The sequence below is a fragment of the Dermochelys coriacea genome, chromosome 14, assembly GCF_009764565.3.
Source record: "Dermochelys coriacea isolate rDerCor1 chromosome 14, rDerCor1.pri.v4, whole genome shotgun sequence".
In the NCBI taxonomy this organism is placed as follows: domain Eukaryota; kingdom Metazoa; phylum Chordata; order Testudines; family Dermochelyidae; genus Dermochelys; species Dermochelys coriacea.
This window is the reverse complement of record NC_050081.1, coordinates 39,671,072-39,690,262: the sequence shown is the minus strand read 5'-3', so window position 1 is coordinate 39,690,262 and position 19,191 is coordinate 39,671,072. Positions and strand designations below refer to the sequence as shown.

The 19,191-nt window shown below is 57.4% G+C and overlaps 3 protein-coding genes across 5 annotated transcripts in view; 2 read left to right on the top strand and 1 right to left on the bottom strand.

The window, feature by feature from the left end:
• Positions 1–19,191, bottom strand: part of LOC119842603 (H-2 class II histocompatibility antigen, E-S beta chain-like) — a 62,165-nt gene that overhangs the window by 6,563 nt on the left and 36,411 nt on the right. The gene's annotated exons all lie outside the window — the stretch shown is intronic.
• On the top strand, positions 170–14,688 carry LOC119842598 (HLA class II histocompatibility antigen, DR alpha chain-like). Of its 3 annotated transcripts, none has more exons than XM_038370972.2 (5): positions 170–331; positions 1,778–2,035; positions 2,517–2,798; positions 3,087–3,237; positions 5,095–5,827. In XM_038370972.2, the coding sequence occupies exons 1-5, from the start codon at positions 250–252 to the stop codon at positions 5,096–5,098; spliced, it is 777 nt and encodes a 258-aa protein (XP_038226900.1). In that variant the 5' UTR covers positions 170–249; the 3' UTR covers positions 5,099–5,827. The 3 variants fall into 3 exon arrangements, with proteins under 3 accessions (XP_038226900.1, XP_043353187.1, XP_038226901.1); XM_043497252.1 differs by lacking the exon at positions 5,095–5,827 and adding an exon at positions 14,673–14,688 and having other exon boundaries at positions 183–331; XM_038370973.2 differs by lacking the exon at positions 5,095–5,827 and having other exon boundaries at positions 183–331; positions 3,087–3,241.
• LOC119842617 (mamu class II histocompatibility antigen, DR alpha chain-like) lies at positions 12,815–14,404 on the top strand. The gene is made up of 4 exons (XM_043497463.1): positions 12,815–12,994; positions 13,093–13,282; positions 13,844–14,136; positions 14,237–14,404. Exons 1-4 carry the CDS (start codon positions 12,815–12,817, stop codon positions 14,387–14,389), a joined length of 816 nt encoding a protein of 271 aa, XP_043353398.1. The 3' UTR covers positions 14,390–14,404.

The following is a 19,191-nucleotide window of genomic DNA, read 5'->3' as shown; positions in this document are numbered from 1 at the left end:
ACGATCCTGAGAGCCGGGAACACTGAATTTCTCCGTCTCCTCTCGGCGAGGCTCCGCGCTGCTGCTCTGCCCGGTAACAGCCTGGTCGGTGCAGGGATTTCTGCCATTGGGTGCGGGCCCCTGGGCCGGGCTCCCCTGGCCAATGCCAGGCCCTGCCCCCCAGCCCTGCCCCCCCCAGGGTGTGACATGTGCCCTCCGGCCCCCTAGCACTGCCGGCCCCGCGCCCAGCCCAGTGCCTGGCGAGAGGAGATGGGCGCAGGACGGGGCGTCCCTATGGCCCAGCTGGCCCTGCTCACCCTGCTGGCCCTGCCGGGCGCAGGGGCAGTGAGAGGTAGGGTCAGGGTGGGGGCTGGGGCACCTGGCCCGGGGGGGTCAGCTACACCCCCATAGCGCTCCGCTCCCATCCCCAGGAGGGGACAATGGGGGGCTGAGGGGTATGCGGGGAGCTGCAGGGAAGAGGGTCTCGTCCCATAGTAGGGAGGGGTGATCTGGATGGGGTGGAGGGTGGTGGGTCTCACCCCTGTGTCAGGGAAGGGGGAGGGGAAGCTGGCACGGGGGCAGCAGAGGGATCGTGGGGAAGTCGCTGTGGTTTGGGGATGACACAGCCCTGCCCTGGGGTACAGCCCCCCATTCCACAGAGGGGGGACGGGGGAACGTTCCCCAAAAGGTCACTCCAGGGCCAGACCCTGCTGAGCAGTGAGAGCGTCTGTGCAGAGCAGGGAGCCCCTGGCCTGTCCCCATTGTCCCCCCAGGACTCAGACACACAGGGGGGCTCTGTGGGGCACTGTCTCTCCTTGGCTAATGGTGTCGGGTTCCCTGCTTTGCAATCGCTCGGTGAGATCCTGCCAGGCGAGCTGGGATCCCTAGGACAGTGGTTCTCAAACTTTTGTGTGGGTGGCCCCTTTCACATGGCAAGCTTCTGAGTGCGACCCCCCTTATAAATTAAAAATGTTTGTTTATATATTTAACATCATAATAAATGCTAGAGGCAAAGTGGAGTTTGGGGTGGAGGTTGAGAGCTCGTGACCTCCCGTGTAATAAGCTCGTGACACCCTGAGGGGTCATGACCCCCAGTTTGAGAACCCTTGCCCTGGGATGTGGGTGCCGAAGTCCCTTGGGCCCTGGGGGATCCCAGCCTCAGCCCTGAGCCAGACCCCTCCCCCTCGTGGAGGGTGTGTGACCTCCCCAGGGCAGCTTTAATGTCTCTGGCTGGGGAGTTCCCAGGTCTCCCAGTGACCGGCCCCGGGGTGTGAGTGTTGGGGGCCAGGGATTGAAATCGCCCCGAGAACTAGGTCATGGCGACACCGGGACACAGAACGAGCCCCATGGATAGATGGGAGAATGAAATGTCCTTAGCCGCAGCCGCCAACTCCCCCCAGGAGCCGCTTTGGGCTGGGTCATGTCCCCACTTGCCAGCTGAGCCGGGTTTGGTCTGGTCACTGCTTGGCTGGGAGACGTGAATGGAAAGCAGGGAACTGAGCAGGGGTCAGTAGGGGTCTCTCTGCTCTCTCAGTCCTTGCACCAGGGCAGCCCTAGGGGGACTGGGGCAGGGGTGCTCTCCCCTCACAGTCAGTGCTGGCCCCATTGCCCCCAGCGATGCTGGAGGGGCGCCATGCTCCGTGCACCTGCCCCCCTCCCTGACACCGGGGAGTCCTAGTGCGAATGTCACAGCCTGGGAGCTGGGGGGCTACACTCTTGGGGGAAGCACTGAGATCCCCTCCCCCGAGCTGGGGATCAGCCCCCCAGGTGGCTGGTGCTGACGCCCGTCTCCCTGCAGTGGAGAACATGCTCTCGCAGGTGGCGTTCTACCAGCGCACGGACCCAGCCCAGCGGGAGGCCGGGGAGTTCATGTTCGAGTTCGACCAGGACGAGATCTTCCACGTGGACCTGGAGAGGAAGGAGACCGTCTGGCGCCTGCCCGACTTCGGCAAGTTCACCAGCTTCGAGGCGCAGGGCGCCCTGGGCAACATTGCCGTGCTGAAGAAGAACATGGAGATCATGATCCAGAGGTCCAACCGCACGCGGGCCCAGAACGGTATGGGGGGGCACCTTCCCCACCAGGGACCTGATCCCTCTCCGACTTTCTCGCCTAGGAACCTGAGCCCTCCCCCAACCTTCCCTGCGTGGGATCCCTCTCCCCATGTTCCCGAACAGAGACCCCCCTCCTGTCCCTACCTCACCGTCCCCTGATTACACACCCACCCAGCCCAATACCAGACCCCACCAGAGACTGTGTGTCCCAAATCAGCTCCCCTCCCAGCCCGTGAGGGATTCTCTCCCCTGCCCCTGGTACTCCATGAGCCATCAGTGCAGGGAGCTGGGACGACCCCGGTGACGACCCCCAGAGTCCTGGGGAGAGACCCTGAGCTGGAGCGTGAGCACCGGGGACTGGCTGGCTCAGGGGGGCAGGGAATGGGACACGGGGCCTTTCCCCTCTAGGGTCCGATCCAGCCTCAGGGCAGGGACTGGCTGGCTCAGGGGCAGGCAATGGGACCCACTAACCCCTGTCTCCCCAGTGCCCCCTGAGGTGACTGTGTTTCCCGAAGACCCTGTGGCGCTGGGCGAGCCCAACGTCCTGATCTGCTTTGTGGACAAGTTCTCCCCACCCGTGCTCAACATGATGTGGCTGAAAAACGGGCAGGAGGTGACGGGGGGCTTCTCTGAGACCGACTTCTACCCTCGCCAGGACAACTCCTTCCGCAAGTTCTCCTACCTGCCCTTCCTCCCCAGCCAGGGCGACTTCTATGACTGCCGGGTGGAGCACTGGGGGCTACCCGAGCCCTTCACGAAGCACTGGGGTGAGGCTGGGGTGCCCGGGGACCCCGCTGGGCACAGGGCTGGGAGCCAGGACGCCTGGGTTCTCTCCTGGCTCCGGGAGGGGAGTGGAGACTAGTTGGTCAGAGCGGGGGCAAAACTGGGTTGTCAGACACCTGGGTTCTATCCCAGCTCTGGGAGGGGAGTACTGGCTAGTGGGTCAGAGCAGTGGAGGGTGGGAGCCAGGACACCTGGTTCTAACCCAGCTCTGGGAGGGAGGGGTGGGAACAGCCCCCCTCACTCCATGTCCTGTCCCTCTCCCCCGTCTCCAGAAGTCCAGGTGCCCACCCCCGTCCCCGAGACCACAGAGACCCTGGTGTGTGCCCTGGGCCTGGCCGTGGGCATCATCGGCATCATCGCGGGCACCATCCTCATCATCAAGGGCATGAAGATGAATGCCGCCCGCAACCCGCGGGGCCCCTTGTGAGTAGCTGCTGCATAGGGAGGGCACCCACTGCACCCACAGCCCCTGGGCCCTCACAGCACCCCCTGGGGATACCCCCCCACCTGCTGTGCTCCCCCAACCAGCCACAGCCTCTCCTCCACCCAGCACCCACTGGGGTGTGTTATCAGATTTGCCCATTACTTTGGGGGATGCTCATTTATTAGGGTTACTCTTCTGGGGGCGGGGGGGGTCTGTAATTCTATCGATGTACTGCTTGTGTCACTTGTGTGTTCACATGGAGCTCTGCTTCTCCTTTCTGCACGTCCCCTCCCAATGGAGCTGTCCTGCAGGACCTAGGTTCCCTAGGGCTGGGTTCCTCCAGACACAGACACTGTCTGAGTGGACCGGGTCAATCAGCACTTTCATTCTGCCACTCTTATATGCCACAGGTCCCGCACCGGAATAGAGTAAGCCTGAGCAGGTTGGGTCGACCAGCACTTCCAGGCTGCCCCCCTTATGTGCCCCTGGACTCGTAGTCTGGGTTGAGCAGCACTTCCCAGCTGCCACCCTGGTATGTCACAGGTTCAGCACGTCCCTGTCCCCACTTTCACGTTACAATTGTTCTGGCAGTAACCCACTGGATGAGCAAACCCCACGGTATTTTGGGGCACTACAGGGATCTTTACCTTAGGCACGAGCAGTGTTGCTGCAGAGTTAATGGGGAAGCTAAAAACACAAAAGCGTAAAGTTCAGAGAGAGAGGGAGGGAAGCAACCAGCTTAACCATAAAAGTTATTTATTGAATAGTAGTAATAACCACACAAGGAGAGCCTAAACCAACGTAACAGTTACATTATTAAAGGTTACAAAAGTCATATATAGAAAACTGTACCTGATCAAACAAGTCAGGGTTAGAACATTATACCTAAGTTAGAAAAGAAAACAGAGAGAGAGAAAGAGAGGGATCTCACCACTCCATGAAGCTTGAACTGTTCGGGGTTCCCAGGTGATGGTGGTAGCTCAGGGTCCTGAGTGCTGGAGACAGGCAGAGCCCTCAGCACGATCAGTCAGAAGAAGATGAAATCCCAGTGGAACTGATTCAGAGTTTCGGTCCATGCATCAGAACACTTACTTGAGCATGGATAGGGTTTTTTGTAGGGCAACAACAATGGTTCAAGGGAGAACATTAGATTTGTTTATGGGTAATCTGATGACTCAAGAGTTTTCTTTAGACTAGACAATAAGAGCTGATCACTCCTGGCTCTGGGAGGTGTTCCTTCCAGGGAGCTCACAATGCAATTAGGCAGCTTCAGTATTTCGGATACCAATCAAGGATTCATTGCTAGGATTGGTCTGATAACTGCTGAGCTGGGTGTGCACAGGTGTAGGTTCATTAACATCTGGAGAAGAGATTCCCCATCATGCCATGCTTCCCTGGTCCCAGAGTTCAGTGCGGTTCTTGCGTCGGAATCTCTGTTCTCCATTCTGTATGCTAATGGAGATGCCTCCCTGTCCCATCTTTGATGCCGATGAGTCTAGGGGAGTTGCCTTAATCCTGTCACCCTTGTCAGGAGGGGTCTAGGTGTGTCTCCCAACGCCCTTCACTGCTCTCTGCAAGTCTTTTCTCTGATTGCTTTTGGTTCAAGCAGAGGCTGGGGGGGTGGGGTGTCCTTCATGGGTCAGACAGGCTGGATACTGCGCCCTGGTTCCCCAAGAACACGGAGCTGACTGATATCAGGAGACTCCCACCCACTGTGCCCCTCTCAGCCCAGCCCGCACCTAGCTCCCCCTGCATCAATGGGAGGCTCCATGGCGGCGCTGGGGAATAGCCCTGATCCCTGCCATCCTCGCATCGGGGCCTGGGGCTCCTGGTAACTGACCCTCTTTGCCTTTCAGATAAACGTGGGGCAGAGCTGGGGCCCCCAAATCCTTCCCAGGTGCCTTCGTGAGACCCGCTCGTGCCACCCCGGCCCCTCCAGCTCTGCCCCCAGCGTCCTGCTCTGTGTCCGTCAGTGTCAGCTGCTGTACCCAGCTGGGAGCCCCCTGGCCCCATACCCATGGCAAGCTAGAGACTCACCGGGGAGCAAGCCCCGCAAGCTTCCCCCACGCCCTCTACTGGGCTTGGGAGGGGGGTGCCTATCCAGGGAGAGGGCTGCTGCCCCATGGGGCTGGGAATGGGGGTCACCCCTCGTCGGGGGGCAGAAGTGCCCATGGGGCTGATCCAAACCCCATTGCCGTCATGGGGAAGGTTTCTCTTGACTCCAGTGATCACTGGATTGGGCCCTGAGCCCGGCCCCTATTGGCCAGAGGCTGCTGTCAGTCACTCTAGGAAAAGCCCCTCCAGCAGCCTTTGGGGCAGATTCGGCCATTCCAGGTCAATGGGGTCCCCACAGGGCGGGATCGGGCCCATGGCTGGGGGTGGGGCAGCCCTGGTGCCCAGCTAAAGGCTCCATCACACCCGTGTGCAGCACCCCAGGGGTCCAGCCCTGCTGAGCCCAGAGCCCAGCGTGGGGTCTGTGTGGGAAGGGCCCAGTCCCTGTATAACCCCTGCCCCGTGTGTGTCCACAGCCCAACCGCCCCGAATCTCTCTCTGCAGCTTTGCTAACAGCAATAAAGTGGGTTTTTGGGACATTTCTGAGGTTTTGATCTTTATTTAAAATCTGGTCAGTCTGGGCCGTGCCCGTGGCAGCCTGTGTTAGTCCAGCCCAGCCGCAGTCTGTCCAGGGGCCCCGGGGTTATACCGGGAGTTAAGGGAGTTTGGATGAGGGTTAAGGAAGGGGCCAGGACTCCTGGGTTCTATCCCAGCTCTGTGGTTTATCCAAGGGAAGGTTCCTGGGGAGGAGGTTTCTGCGAGCAGGGGGCTCTTTGATCTCACAGACAAAGCTGAACGAGAGCCAGTGTCCGGCAGCTGAAGTGAGATAACTTCAGACGAGAAATGAGACACATTTTTAATGGGGAGAGGGACTAACTGTTGCAACAGCTGACCCAGGGACGTGGTGGATGCACCAGCACTTGGAGCCTGTACATCAGGCTGAGACGTCTCTTTCTAACAGACCTGCTCTAGCTCGACTACCAGATATGGGCTGGATGCCAGGATTCCTGGATGTGACTCTCTGCCCTGGGCCATGCTGGAGCTCAGACCAGGTGCTCAGAACAGTCCCTTCTGGCCTTGAGAGCTCTGGGTCCATGACAGGGGTGTGGGGTGAGGGCCCCAGGGATGTGGTACCGACCTTCAGGAGAGGCCAGCAGAGTGCTCCTGGCGATTACTGCCCTGCCAGGGGTGGGTGGCAGGAGGGAGAGACCAATGAGTAGAACTGAAGACTGAACAGTGGTGGGGTGGGCAGGGGCTGCGGGGATTCACAGAAAGAGGTCGGCAGGGTCTGGGACTCAGGGCATTCCCTGGAGGGTGGGGGTGGGTCTCAGGGGCACACTGGACAGGGTGTAGCTGGGGCTGGGCTCAGGCAGGGACCAGGATGGGAGGTTCTGGGGTTACCCAGTTTGGGGCTGGGGTTGGCACACAGGACAGGGTCTGGAAGGGTTGGGTTTCAGGGGTTAGCTGGAGCTGAGGGAGGGGCTGGGATTCGGGAGGGCCTGGCAGGTCAGGGGTCATAGGGCTGCCAGACGCTGGCTGGTGGGGATGGAGCAGACACGGCTCATGCAGAGCCCGGACCTGGCTCTCGCTGCAGCAGTTTCACCCGTTAACCGGTGACCTGGTGGCCCCAGGGCCTGCGATTGGTCCTTTTGGATCCGCACCCGGTGCACAGAAAGTCCCTGGCAAAGCCCCGGGTTCCCAGGAGCACGTGCCGGGGAACCAATCCTGGGAGAAAGAAAAGGAGTACGTGTGGCACCTTAGAGACTAACAAATTTATTAGAGCATAAGCTTTCGTGAGCTACAGCTCACTTCATCGGATGCATTTGGTGGAAAAAGCAGAGGAGAGATTTATATACACACACACACAGAGAACATGAAACAATGGGTTTATCATACACACTGTAAGGAGAGTGATCACTTAAGATGAGCCATCACCAGCAGCAGGGGGGGGAAGGAGGAAAACCTTTCATGGTGACAAGCAGGTAGGCTAATTCCAGCAGTTAACAAGAATATCAGAGGAACAGTGGGGGGTGGGGTGGGAGGGAGAAATACCATGGGGAAATAGTTTTACTTTGTGTAATGACTCATCCATTCCCAGTCTCTATTCAAGCCTAAGTTAATTGTATCCAGTTTGCAAATTAATTCCAATTCAGCAGTCTCTCGTTGGAGTCTGTTTTTGAAGCTTTTTTGTTGAAGTATAGCCACTCTTAGGTCTGTGATCGAGTGACCAGAGAGATTGAAGTGTTCTCCAACTGGTTTTTGAATGTTATAATTCTTGACGTCTGATTTGTGTCCATTCATTCTTTTACGTAGAGACTGTCCAGTTTGGCCAATGTACATGGCAGAGGGGCATTGCTGGCACATGATGGCATATATCACATTGGTAGATGCGCAGGTGAACGAGCCTCTGATAGTGTGGCTGATGTGATTAGGCCCTATGATGGTATCCCCTGAATAGATATGTGGACAGAGTTGGCAACGGGCTTTGTTGCAAGGATAGGTTCCTGGGTTAGTGGTTCTGTTGTGTGGTGTGTGGTTGCTGGTGAGTATTTGCTTCAGATTGGGGGGCTGTCTGTAAGCAAGGACTGGTCTGTCTCCCAAGATCTGAGAGAGCGATGGCTCGTCCTTCAGGATAGGTTGTAGATCCTTGATGATGCGTTGGAGGGGTTTTAGTTGGGGGCTGAAGGTGATGGCTAGTGGCGTTCTGTTGTTTTCTTTGTTGGGCCTGTCCTGTAGTAGGTGACTTCTGGGTACACCATCCTAGCCACTATGGATGTAGAAGCCCTCTACACCAACATTCCACACAAAGATGGACTACAAGCCGTCAGGAACAGTATCCCCGATACTGTCACGGCTAACCTGGTGGCAGAACTTTGTGACTTTGTCCTGACCCATAACTATTTCACATTTGGTGACAATGTATACCTTCAAATCAGCGGCACTGCGATGGGTACCCGCATGGCCCCACAGTATGCCAACATTTTTATGGCTGACTTAGAACAACGCTTCCTCAGCTCTCGTTCCCTAATGCCCCTACTCTACTTGCGCTACATTGATGACATCTTCATCATCTGGACCCATGGAAAAGAAGCTCTTGAGGCATTCCACCATGATTTCAACAATTTCCATCCCACCATCAACCTCAGCCTGGACCAGTCCACACAAGAGATCCACTTCCTGGACACTACGGTGCTAATAAGCGATGGTCACATAAACACCACCCTATATCGGAAACCTACTGACCGATATTCCTACCTACATGCCTCTAGCTTTCATCCAGATCATACCACTCGATCCATTGTCTACAGCCAAGCGCTACGATATAACCGCATTTGCTCCAACCCCTCAGACAGAGACAAACACCTACAAGATCTCTATCATGCATTCCTACAACTACAGTACCCACCTGCTGAAGTGAAGAAACAGATTGACAGAGCCAGAAGAGTACCCAGAAGTCACCTACTACAGGACAGGCCCAACAAAGAAAACAACAGAACGCCACTAGCCATCACCTTCAGCCCCCAACTAAAACCCCTCCAACGCATCATCAAGGATCTACAACCTATCCTGAAGGACGAGCCATCGCTCTCTCAGATCTTGGGAGACAGACCAGTCCTTGCTTACAGACAGCCCCCCAATCTGAAGCAAATACTCACCAGCAACCACACACCACACAACAGAACCACTAACCCAGGAACCTATCCTTGCAACAAAGCCCGTTGCCAACTCTGTCCACATATCTATTCAGGGGATACCATCATAGGGCCTAATCACATCAGCCACACCATCAGAGGCTCGTTCACCTGCGCATCTACCAATGTGATATATGCCATCATGTGCCAGCAATGCCCCTCTGCCATGTACATTGGCCAAACTGGACAGTCTCTACGTAAAAGAATGAATGGACACAAATCAGACGTCAAGAATTATAACATTCAAAAACCAGTTGGAGAACACTTCAATCTCTCTGGTCACTCGATCACAGACCTAAGAGTGGCTATACTTCAACAAAAAAGCTTCAAAAACAGACTCCAACGAGAGACTGCTGAATTGGAATTAATTTGCAAACTGGATACAATTAACTTAGGCTTGAATAGAGACTGGGAATGGATGAGTCATTACACAAAGTAAAACTATTTCCCCATGGTATTTCTCCCTCCCACCCCACCCCCCACTGTTCCTCTGATATTCTTGTTAACTGCTGGAATTAGCCTACCTGCTTGTCACCATGAAAGGTTTTCCTCCTTCCCCCCCCTGCTGCTGGTGATGGCTCATCTTAAGTGATCACTCTCCTTACAGTGTGTATGATAAACCCATTGTTTCATGTTCTCTGTGTGTGTGTGTATATAAATCTCTCCTCTGCTTTTTCCACCAAATGCATCCGATGAAGTGAGCTGTAGCTCACGAAAGCTTATGCTCTAATAAATTTGTTAGTCTCTAAGGTGCCACACGTACTCCTTTTCTTTTTGCGAATACAGACTAACACGGCTGCTACTCTGAATCCTGGGAGAGTCTCTGGCGCCAGCCCAGCATGGGGGATGGGGAGCAGGTCCCAGCACATAACTGCATGAGGACAGCTAAGCCAGACAGGGTGGCTGGGCCAGCTCAGAAAATCCTGCCTGGACCCCACATCCCCTCAGCTCACACCCCAACCCAAGGGCTACCGGCCTTTCCCTCGGTGAAAGGATCCCCTAGCTCACAGACCCCCACCCCCACCCCCAGAGGTCCCCCTGACAGCTCACAGACCCCTCACAGATTCCACAGACACAGAAAAAGTTGTGCCAGGCAAGAAGCCATCCTGGTTAAAAGGAGATGTGGAAACAATGATCAAACATTAAAAAATCAATATCCAAAGGATGGAAAAAGGGGAAGTAAATGGCAACAAATATAAGTTACAAGTAAACAAATACAGGCGACGGATAAGGGAAGCTAAAGGATTCAATGGCCAACAGGGTTAAGGACAGTAAGACAACATTTTAAAATCCTAATTTAACCCGACTCTGATCCCTGTCACACCCATGCTGGCAGCTGGCCCCCTCCCGGCCCCATCCCAGCCCTTCTTCCCCTGTGTGCCCTGGGGCTGGTGGGTCCCACAGCCCAGCCTCCCCCTCCTCAAGTTAACCCCCCCATGGTTCTCGGTGCATCTCCGGCGGGGGGGGGGTCCCGTGTCCCTGGGCAGGGCTGGTGCAAGTGTCGGTTCTCCCCTCCTGCCCAGCCCTCAGGGCTTTTCCCAGAAAGCTTCCACTTCACCTTGAACTCAAGTAACCCCCGCCCCCCTGGCCAATCTGCACACGGCCCCTGTATAAATCCATGGTACTTCCACATCTTGAATACTGTGTACAGATGTGGTCACCCCATCTCAAAAAAGGTGTATTGGAATTGGAAAAGGTTCAGAAAAGGGCAACTGAAATGACTAGGAGTATGGAAAAGTTTCCATATGAGGAGAGGTTAATAAGACTTTTTTAATTAATGGGACTTTTCAGCTTGGAAAAGAGACACCTAAGATCTATAAAATCGTGGTGGGTGTGGAGAAAGTCGATAAGGACGTGTTCTTTACTCCTTCTCATAACACAAGAACTAGGGGGTCACCCAATGAAATGAATAGGTAGCAGGTTTAAAACAAACAAAAGGAAGTATTTCTTCACACAGTGCAGATCAACCTGTGGAACTCCTTGCCAGAGGATGTTGTGAAGGCCAAGACTATAACAGGGTTCAAAAAAGAACTAGATAAGTTCATGGAGAACAGGTCCATCAATGGCTGTTAGCCAGGATGGGCAGGGATGGTGTTCCTAGCGTCTGTTTGCCAGAAGCTGGCAATGGGCGACAGGGCATGGCTCACTTGGTGATTCCCTGTTCTGTCCATTCCCTCTGGGGCACCTGGCATTGGCCACTGTCAGCAGACAGGATACTGGGCGAGATGGACCTTTGGTCTGACCCAGTACAGCCATTCTTATGGAGGGGGCTGCAAGGAGGAGGGTCTAGCCCCAGAGTGGGGAGGGGATGGGGGGGCAGGGAGGGAGATGGGGTGCTGCTCTGAACAGGGTGGGGGGTTGCAAGGAGGAGGATCATAGAATCATAGAATATCAGGGTTGGTGGGACCTCAGGAGGTCATCTAATGCAATCCCTGCTCAAAGCAGGACCAATCCCCAACTGGGGGGGGAGGACTGATCTGGATGGGGCGGGGGCTGCAGGAAGGAGGGTCTCACCCCCATGGCAGGAAGGGTGGGGAGGGCAGGCTGTCACGGGGGCAGCAGAGGGATTGTGGGGAAGTCGCTGTGGTTTGGGTATGACACAGCCCTGCCCTTGAGGTGCAGCCCCCCCTTCCCCACAGGGACTTGGGGGCTGATCCCCCCAAGGGGGCGCCAGGCACAGGGCCAATGGGGGAACATTCCCCAAAGAGCCGCACCAGGGCCAGACCCTGCCGAGCAGCGAAAGCATCTTTGCAGAGCAGGAAGCCCCTGACCCCGCTCCCCAGCCTAGCCCCATTGTCCCCCAACTCCCCAGGACTCTGCGGTGCCGACTCTCTCCTTGGCTAGTGATGGTGGGTTCCCTCCTTTGGGCCCTGGGGAATTCCAGCCTCAGCCCCGAGCCAGACCCCTCCCCCTCCCGGAGTGTGTCTGACCCCCCAGCGCAGCTTTAATGTCTCTGGCTGGGGAAAAAGAAAAGGAGGACTTGTGGCACCTTAGAGACTAACAAATTTATTTGAGCATAAGCTTTCGTGAGCTACAGCTCACTTCATCGGATGCATTTGGTGGAAAAAACAGAGGAGAGATTTATATATACACACACAGAGAACATGAAACAATGGGTTTATCATACACACTGTAAGGAGAGTGATCACTTAAGATAAGCCATCACCAGCAGCAGGGGGGGAAAGGAGGAAAACCTTTCATGGTGACAAGCAAGGTAGGCTATTTCCAGCAGTTAACAAGAATATCTGAGGAACAGTGGGGGGTGGGGTGGGGGGGAGAAATAACATGGGGAAATAGTTTTACTTTGTGTAAAAAGAAAAGGAGGACTTGTGGCACCTTAGAGACTAACAAATTTATTAGACCATAAGCATCCGATGAAGTGAGCTGTAGCTCACGAAAGCTTATGCTCTAATAAATTTGTTAGTCTCTAAGGTGCCACAAGTCCTCCTTTTCTTTTTGCGAATACAGACTAACACGGCTGCTACTCTGAAATCTGGCTGGGGCGTTTCCGGGTCTCCCAGTGACCGGCCCTGAGGTGTGAGTGTCAGGGGCCAGGGATTGAAATCACCCTGAGAACCAGGTCATGGCGACGGCGGGACAAGGAACGAGCCCCATGGACAGACGGAAGAATGAAATGTCCTGTAGCCGCAGCCCCCAACTCCCCCCAGAAGCTGCTTTGGGCTGAGTCACATCTCCCTTCACAGGCTACCCAGTGGGTAGAGGCCTGACCACTACTTAGATGGGAGACCCTGCAGTGAACAGATGAGTGTGGGGGTTACAGTAGGGGGCGCTGTCCCCTCCCAGGCAACGCTGACCCCAATGCCCCAGCGTGATGCCAGGGGTCCCTGTGCTCCCTGCAGCTGCTTTCCCCTCGCACCAGGGCGTCATTGTGCCAATGTCACAGCCAGGGAGCTGGAGGGCTGTGGCCTTAGGAGAAGCGCTCAGAGACCCTGTATCCCAGGTCTCTATCCTGTGGGCCAACCCCTATCCCAAGCCCCACACCCGCCTCTGGGTAACCCCATAACCTCACATCCTGATCCCTTCCTGAGCCCAGACCCTTCTACACTACTCTCCCAGGTGGAGTTCTACCAGCGCACGGACTGATCCCAGCAGGAGTCCGGGGAGTTTATGTTCGAGTTCGACCAGGACGAGATCTTCCACGTGGACCTGGAGAAGAAGGAGACCGTCTGGCGCCTGCGCGACTTTGGCAAGTTCACCAGCTTCGAGGCGCAGGCGGCTGTGGACAAAGCGAACCTGGAGAGTCTTATCAAAAGCTTCAACCACACACGGGCCCAGAATGGTACAGCAGGGCAGGGGGTGGCACCTTCCCCGACAGGCACCTTTATTGGGGCCTCCCTCAATCTTGCTCACCAAGGGACCCTCCACTCCCCACATGAGCCCAGTACCAGACACCTGAAAGATGGCACGTCCCCCCTCAGCTCCCCCCACAGCCCCTGCAGGGCTCCGGGGAGCCAGTCAGCCAGGCCAGGGCTCTGCAGGGCAGGGGGCCTGGGCAGTTCACACCCTCCAGGCTGGTGGCCCAGGGCAGCTCCTTTGCCAAGGGCTCTTCGTGGCCCCTGCCCAACGCCAGGCCCTGCCCCGAGGGATTCTCTCCCCTGCCCCTAGTGCCCCATGAGCCGTCAGTGCAGGGAGCTGGGACGGCCTCGGTGATGCCCCCACAGTCCTGGGGAGAGACCCCTGAGCTGGAGCGTGAGCACCAGGGACTGGCTGGTTCAGGGGGGCAGGGAATGGGACACGGGGCCTTTCCCCTCTAGGGGGTGCTGGCTCCGATCCAGCCCCAGGGCAGGGACTGGCTGGCTCAGGGGCAGGCAATGGGACCCACTAACCCCTGTCTCCCCAGTGCCCCCTGAGGTGACCGCATTCCCCGAAGACCCCGTGGAGCTGGGGGAGCCCAAAATCGTGATCTGCTTTGTGGACAAGTTCTCCCCACCTGTGCTCAGCGTGACGTGGCTGAAGAACGGGCAGGAGGTGACGGGGGGCATCTACAAGACCAACTTCTATCCCTGCCAGGACAACTCCTTCCGCAAGTTCTCCTACCTGCCCTTCCTCCCCAGCCAGGGCGACTTCTACGACTGCCGGGTGGAGCACTGGAGGCTGCCCGAGCCCTTCACGAAGCACTGGGATGAGGCTGGGGTGCCCAGGGACCCCTCTGCGCACAGAGCTGGGAGCCAGGATGCCTGGGTTCTATCCTGGCTCTGTGAGGGAGGGCTGGGAACAGCCCCCCTCTCTCCAGAAGCCCAGGTGCCCCCCCATCCCCGAGACCACAGAGACCCTGGTGTGTGCCCTGGGCCTGGCCGTGGGCATCATCGGCATCATCACGGGCACCGTCCTCATCATCAAGGGCATGGAGATGAAAGCCGCCCGCAACCCGCGGGGCCCCTTGTGAGTAGCCGCTGCCTGGGGAGGGCACCCACTGCACCCGCAGCCCCTCCCCCACCCAGCACTCACTAAGAGACCCCCCCACAGCCTTGGTGTCCCCCCAGCCAGCCACATCCCCTGGGCCCACCCAGCAACCCCTGGGGAGACCCCCCACCCGCTGTGCCCCTCCCCAGCCAGTCCCCACTGTGTCAATGGGAGGCTCCATGGGGGTGCTGGGGAACGACCCCGTTCCCTGCCAGCCTCGCGTTGGGGCCCAGGGCTCCTGGTAACTGACCCTCTTTGCCTTTCAGATAAACACGGGAAGGACCGGGGCTCTATCCCAGCTCTGTGGTTTTTCCAAGGGAAGGTTCCTGGGGAGGAGGTATCTGCGAGCAGGGGGCTCTTTGATCTCACAGCCAAAGCTGAGCAAGAACCGACGGCTGGCAGTTGAAGTGAGGAAAATTCAGACTAGAAATAAGGACGCACGTTTAACTGTGAGGGGCACTAACCATTGGAACAGCTGACCCAGGGACATGGTGGATGCACCAGCACTTGGAGTCTGTACATCAGGCTGGGACGTCTCTTTCTAACAGACCCACTCTAGCTCAACTACCAGACATGGGCTGGATGCCAGGATCCCTGGGTATGGTTCTCTGGACTGTGTTTGCAGATGCTCAGACCAGATGCTCAGAACGGTCCCTTCTGGCCTTGGCAGCTCTGGCTCCATGACTGGGGTGCAGGGAAAAGGCCCCAGGGACATGGTACCAACCTTCAGGAGAGGTCAGGAGAGCGCTCCTGGCGATTACTGCCCTGCAAAGCTCGCTCCTGTGCTGTGGCTGGGTAACAGAACTAACAGCACCAGGGAGAGAGCCCTGGAAATACCAATGGGGGTGTGGGGCAGGACCCTGAGCTGCAAGGCAGCACTGTGGGGTGGAGACCAATGGGCAGAACTGCAGACTGAACAGTGGTGGGGCAGGCAGGGCACAGTGCCCGCAGGGGCTGGGGGGATTCAGAGGCAGAGGTCGGCAGGGTCTGGGGCTCAGGGCACTGCCTGGGGGTGGGTCTCAGGGGCACACTGGACAGGGTGTAGCAGGAACTGGGCTCAGGAAGGGACCAGGATGTGAGGTTCTGGGGTTATCCAGCATGTGGTCTGGGGTTTGGGGCTAGGAGTAGGGGCTGGCACACAGGATAGGGTGTGGAGGGGTCAGGGGTTACCCAGGTGAGGAGTGAGGTGCTGAGGGAGGAGCTGGGATCGGGGGATTCAGGAGCACACAGGACAGGGTCCAGAGGGGTCGGGGTTAGCTGGGGCAGGGGCTGAGGTTGGGGGAGGGGTTAGAATGGGGGGCTCAGGAGGACAAAGGATATGGTCTGGAGGGGTCAGGGTTACCCGGCTTGGGGTTGTAGGGCTGGGGGAAGGGTTGGAATGGGGAGGATCTGGGAGCACACAGGACAGAGTCTGAAGGGGTCATCAGGGGTTACCCGGGATGGGGGGGGCTGAAGGAGGGGCTGGAGTTCAGGAGGGTCTGGCTGGTCAGAGGTCACAGGGCTGCAGGGCATTGGTTGCCCTATGCCAGGGCGCAGGGAGGCTGCTGTCCGTCCAGCTGACTGGGATCTTTCTCGAGCTCAGGGCGCGCCTTGTCCCCTAGGCCAGGGATGCAGCAGACATGGCTCATGCAGAGCCCGGACCCGGCTCTCGCTGCAGCAGTTTCACCCGGCAACCGGTGACCCAGTGGCCCCAGGGCCTGCGATTGGTGCTGCTGGATCCACACCCAGTGCACGGAAAGTCCCTGGCAAAGCCCCTGGTCCCGAGAGCACGTGCCAGGGAACCGAGCCTGGGAGAATCCCTGGCACCAGCCCAGCGTGGGGGATGGGGAGCACCTCCCAGTGCATCACCGAATGGGGAGTGGCCCAGCCTAGAGATGCCCTGAGGGCAGCAAAGCCAGATAGTGCAGCTGGACCAGCTCAGAAAATCCTGCCTGGACCCTCAGTCCCCTCAGAGAGAGGGATCTCCTCATCTCACACCCACCCAACCCATGGGCTCCTGAACCTTCCCTTGGGGAAAGGATCCCCCAGCTCACAGACTCCCCAGCCCCAGGGCTCCCCCTGACAGCTCACAGACCCCTCACAAGCCACGATTCCACAGACAGAAAAAGTTGTGCTGGGCAAGAAGCCATCCTGGTTAAAAGGAGATGTGGAAACAATGATCACACAATAAAAAATCAATATACAAAGGATGGAAAAAGGGGAAGTAAATGGCAACAAATATAAGTTACAAGTAAACAAATACAGGCGATTGATAAGGGAAGCTAAAGGATTAAATGGCCAACAGGGTTAAGGACAATAAGATGACATTTTAAAACGTATTAGGAAAAAAATACCCCTTGTTCATAGAATTTCAGGGTTGGGACCTCAGGAGATCATCTGGTCCAACCCCCTGCTCAAAGCAGGACCAATCCCCAATTTTTGCACCAGATCCCCCTCAAAGACTGAACTCACAACCCTGGATTTAGCAGGCCAATGCTCAAACCACTGAGCTATCCTCCCCAGTATAGGTCCAGTGCTAGATGCAGCTGGTAAAACTGTAAAGATGCAGAAAAGGCAGAAATGTCCCACGGCTATTCCTGTCTGTGTTTGGAGTGAGGCATGAGGCTGGGTCCGTCCCTGAGGAAGCTGTGGATGGACCAGAACATTCACCATCTCTAAGGAGGAGGTGTCTGCTAAAATCAGACACTTTCACATCAACAGTCCCAGATAATTTACACCCAAGATCAGAGGAACCAGCTGAGGAGCACTCTGAGGGTAAATACAGCCCAAGGCAAGGCAGCCCTTCTGGGCACCAAGAATGCAGGTTGTACCTGCGGGATGGGGACTGCCTTGGAAAGCCCTGACTCAGAGACGGGCTCAGGGTCAGTGTAGATACCTGCCTCACCATGAGTTTTCAGTGCAGGGCTGAGGAGATCCTTGGATGTATAAGCAGGGGAATATCGAGTAGAAGCAGGGGTGTGACCCTGCCTCTGTATGGTGCATTGGTGAGACCGCCAGAGATTGCTGTGTCCAGCTCTGGGGTCCACACTTGAAGAGAGATGTGGAAATACTGGAGCAAGTTCAAAGGAGGGCCAGAAAAACGCTCCAAGTCCATTGGCCAGGTAACAACCCTTAGGAGGTGAGACTAAAGGCAGAGGGGACTGGTCACTGGGGCTAGGTCCTGGCCCCCAGACAGATCTGAGAGTGGGGCGGCTTCTCAGTCCTGCTGACAAAGGCAGAATAAGAGCCAATGGCTGGAAGCTGAAGTTAGACAAAACTCAGTTTGAAGTAGGGTGCAGTCTCCTAGCAGAGGGTGGTAACACACTGAAACAGCTCCCAGGGGAGGTGGGTGGCGATTCGCACCCTCGCGGAGTCATTGAAACGAGATGGGATCTCTGCGTAAAAGATTTGCTTTAATCCAGCCTCCCTACAGCCCGTGTAATGGGGAGGGGTCGGGCTGGGTGGGTCCCTTCTGGCCTTGGAGTCTGTGAATCTGGGGTTCCCATTTGTCCCCTCCCTTCACAGGCCATGGGAGAACAGGGTCACCTGCACTGCCCTCTGCATGCTGTAACACTCAGACAATGGCTCTCATCCAACCTCAGGCTTCAGGGCTTCAGCCAGCTACCTGCGGGGTCAGGAAGGGATTTGCGCCCCAAGACTCAGTTGGCCAGATTTCTCTGGGGCTTTTCCTCTGAAGTGTCAGGGCTCAGCCCAGCTGGAGACAGGGCACTGCATGGGGGGGGATGGGGGGGGATACTCTGAGCGGCTCCAGAGATTCTGCCTGGCTCTCATGCTGGGGCTCCCCAGATTGGGGGCAGGGAAGGAATCCCCCCAGGACAGACTAGAGGGACCCTTGGGGGGTTTTCTCCTTCTGCTGTAGCATGGGGTGTGGGTCGCCAGCTGGGCTCACTGGATCAGGTCCCAGCCACTGCAGGGGTGTCAGCCCCTTGGGGCCCCTCAGTCCCACCTGGGCTCTGGCTGGGGTCACATCAGCGCGGTCCCCCAACGGCTGAAATGCCTTGGTCCGACCAGGCACTGGGGACTGGCCGTGGGTTTCTGGCCTGGGCTGGGCTGCAATGGGACTGGCCAGAGGATCCGATGGACCCTGCTGGCCTGGTTCTCTATGGAGCCATGCTGGGGGCCTGCTCCTGGCGGGTGTCGCTCCTGGCCCAGGGCCCCACTGCGGGGGAGTCCGGCCCCCATTCACCTGGCTGGGCGCTGGCCCGAAGGCTGGGCTGGGCGCAGCGTGTCCGGGGACTGGAGGCCGGGGCTCATTGGGGTGAGGGGACCCCAACCTTCGCCCTCCCCCCAGTGCTAGTCCCCATCCCTGCCCTCTACTTCAACCCGACCCCCATATCCGACCCATCACACCCGTGCTGGCAGCTGGCCCCAGCCCCTCTGTCCCCGACCCCCAAGTGCCCCAGGACGGGGGGGTCCACAGCCCAGCCCCCCAGGCTAACACCCCCCATGGCTCTCGGTGCATCTCCAGGGGGGCGGGTGTCCGTGTCCATGGCAGGGCTGGTGCGAGCATCGGTCCCATCCGCCCCCAGGGCCCACTGTCCCCCCCCCAATTCCCAGCCCTCGGGGCTTTCCCCAGAAGCTTCCACTTCACCTTGAACTCAAGTAACCCCCGCCCGGCCAATCAGCGCGCGGCTCTCGGTAGCGTCATCGGTCTCCGGCAGATTCCGGCCGGGCCGGGCTGCGCTGGGGCAGGCTGAACGGTGCTGCGGGGTGCGGGGACGGAGGGCCTGGCTGGGGATAGGGGACAGCGGATCCCCCACTCCCCGCCCCCCATTACCTTAGGCT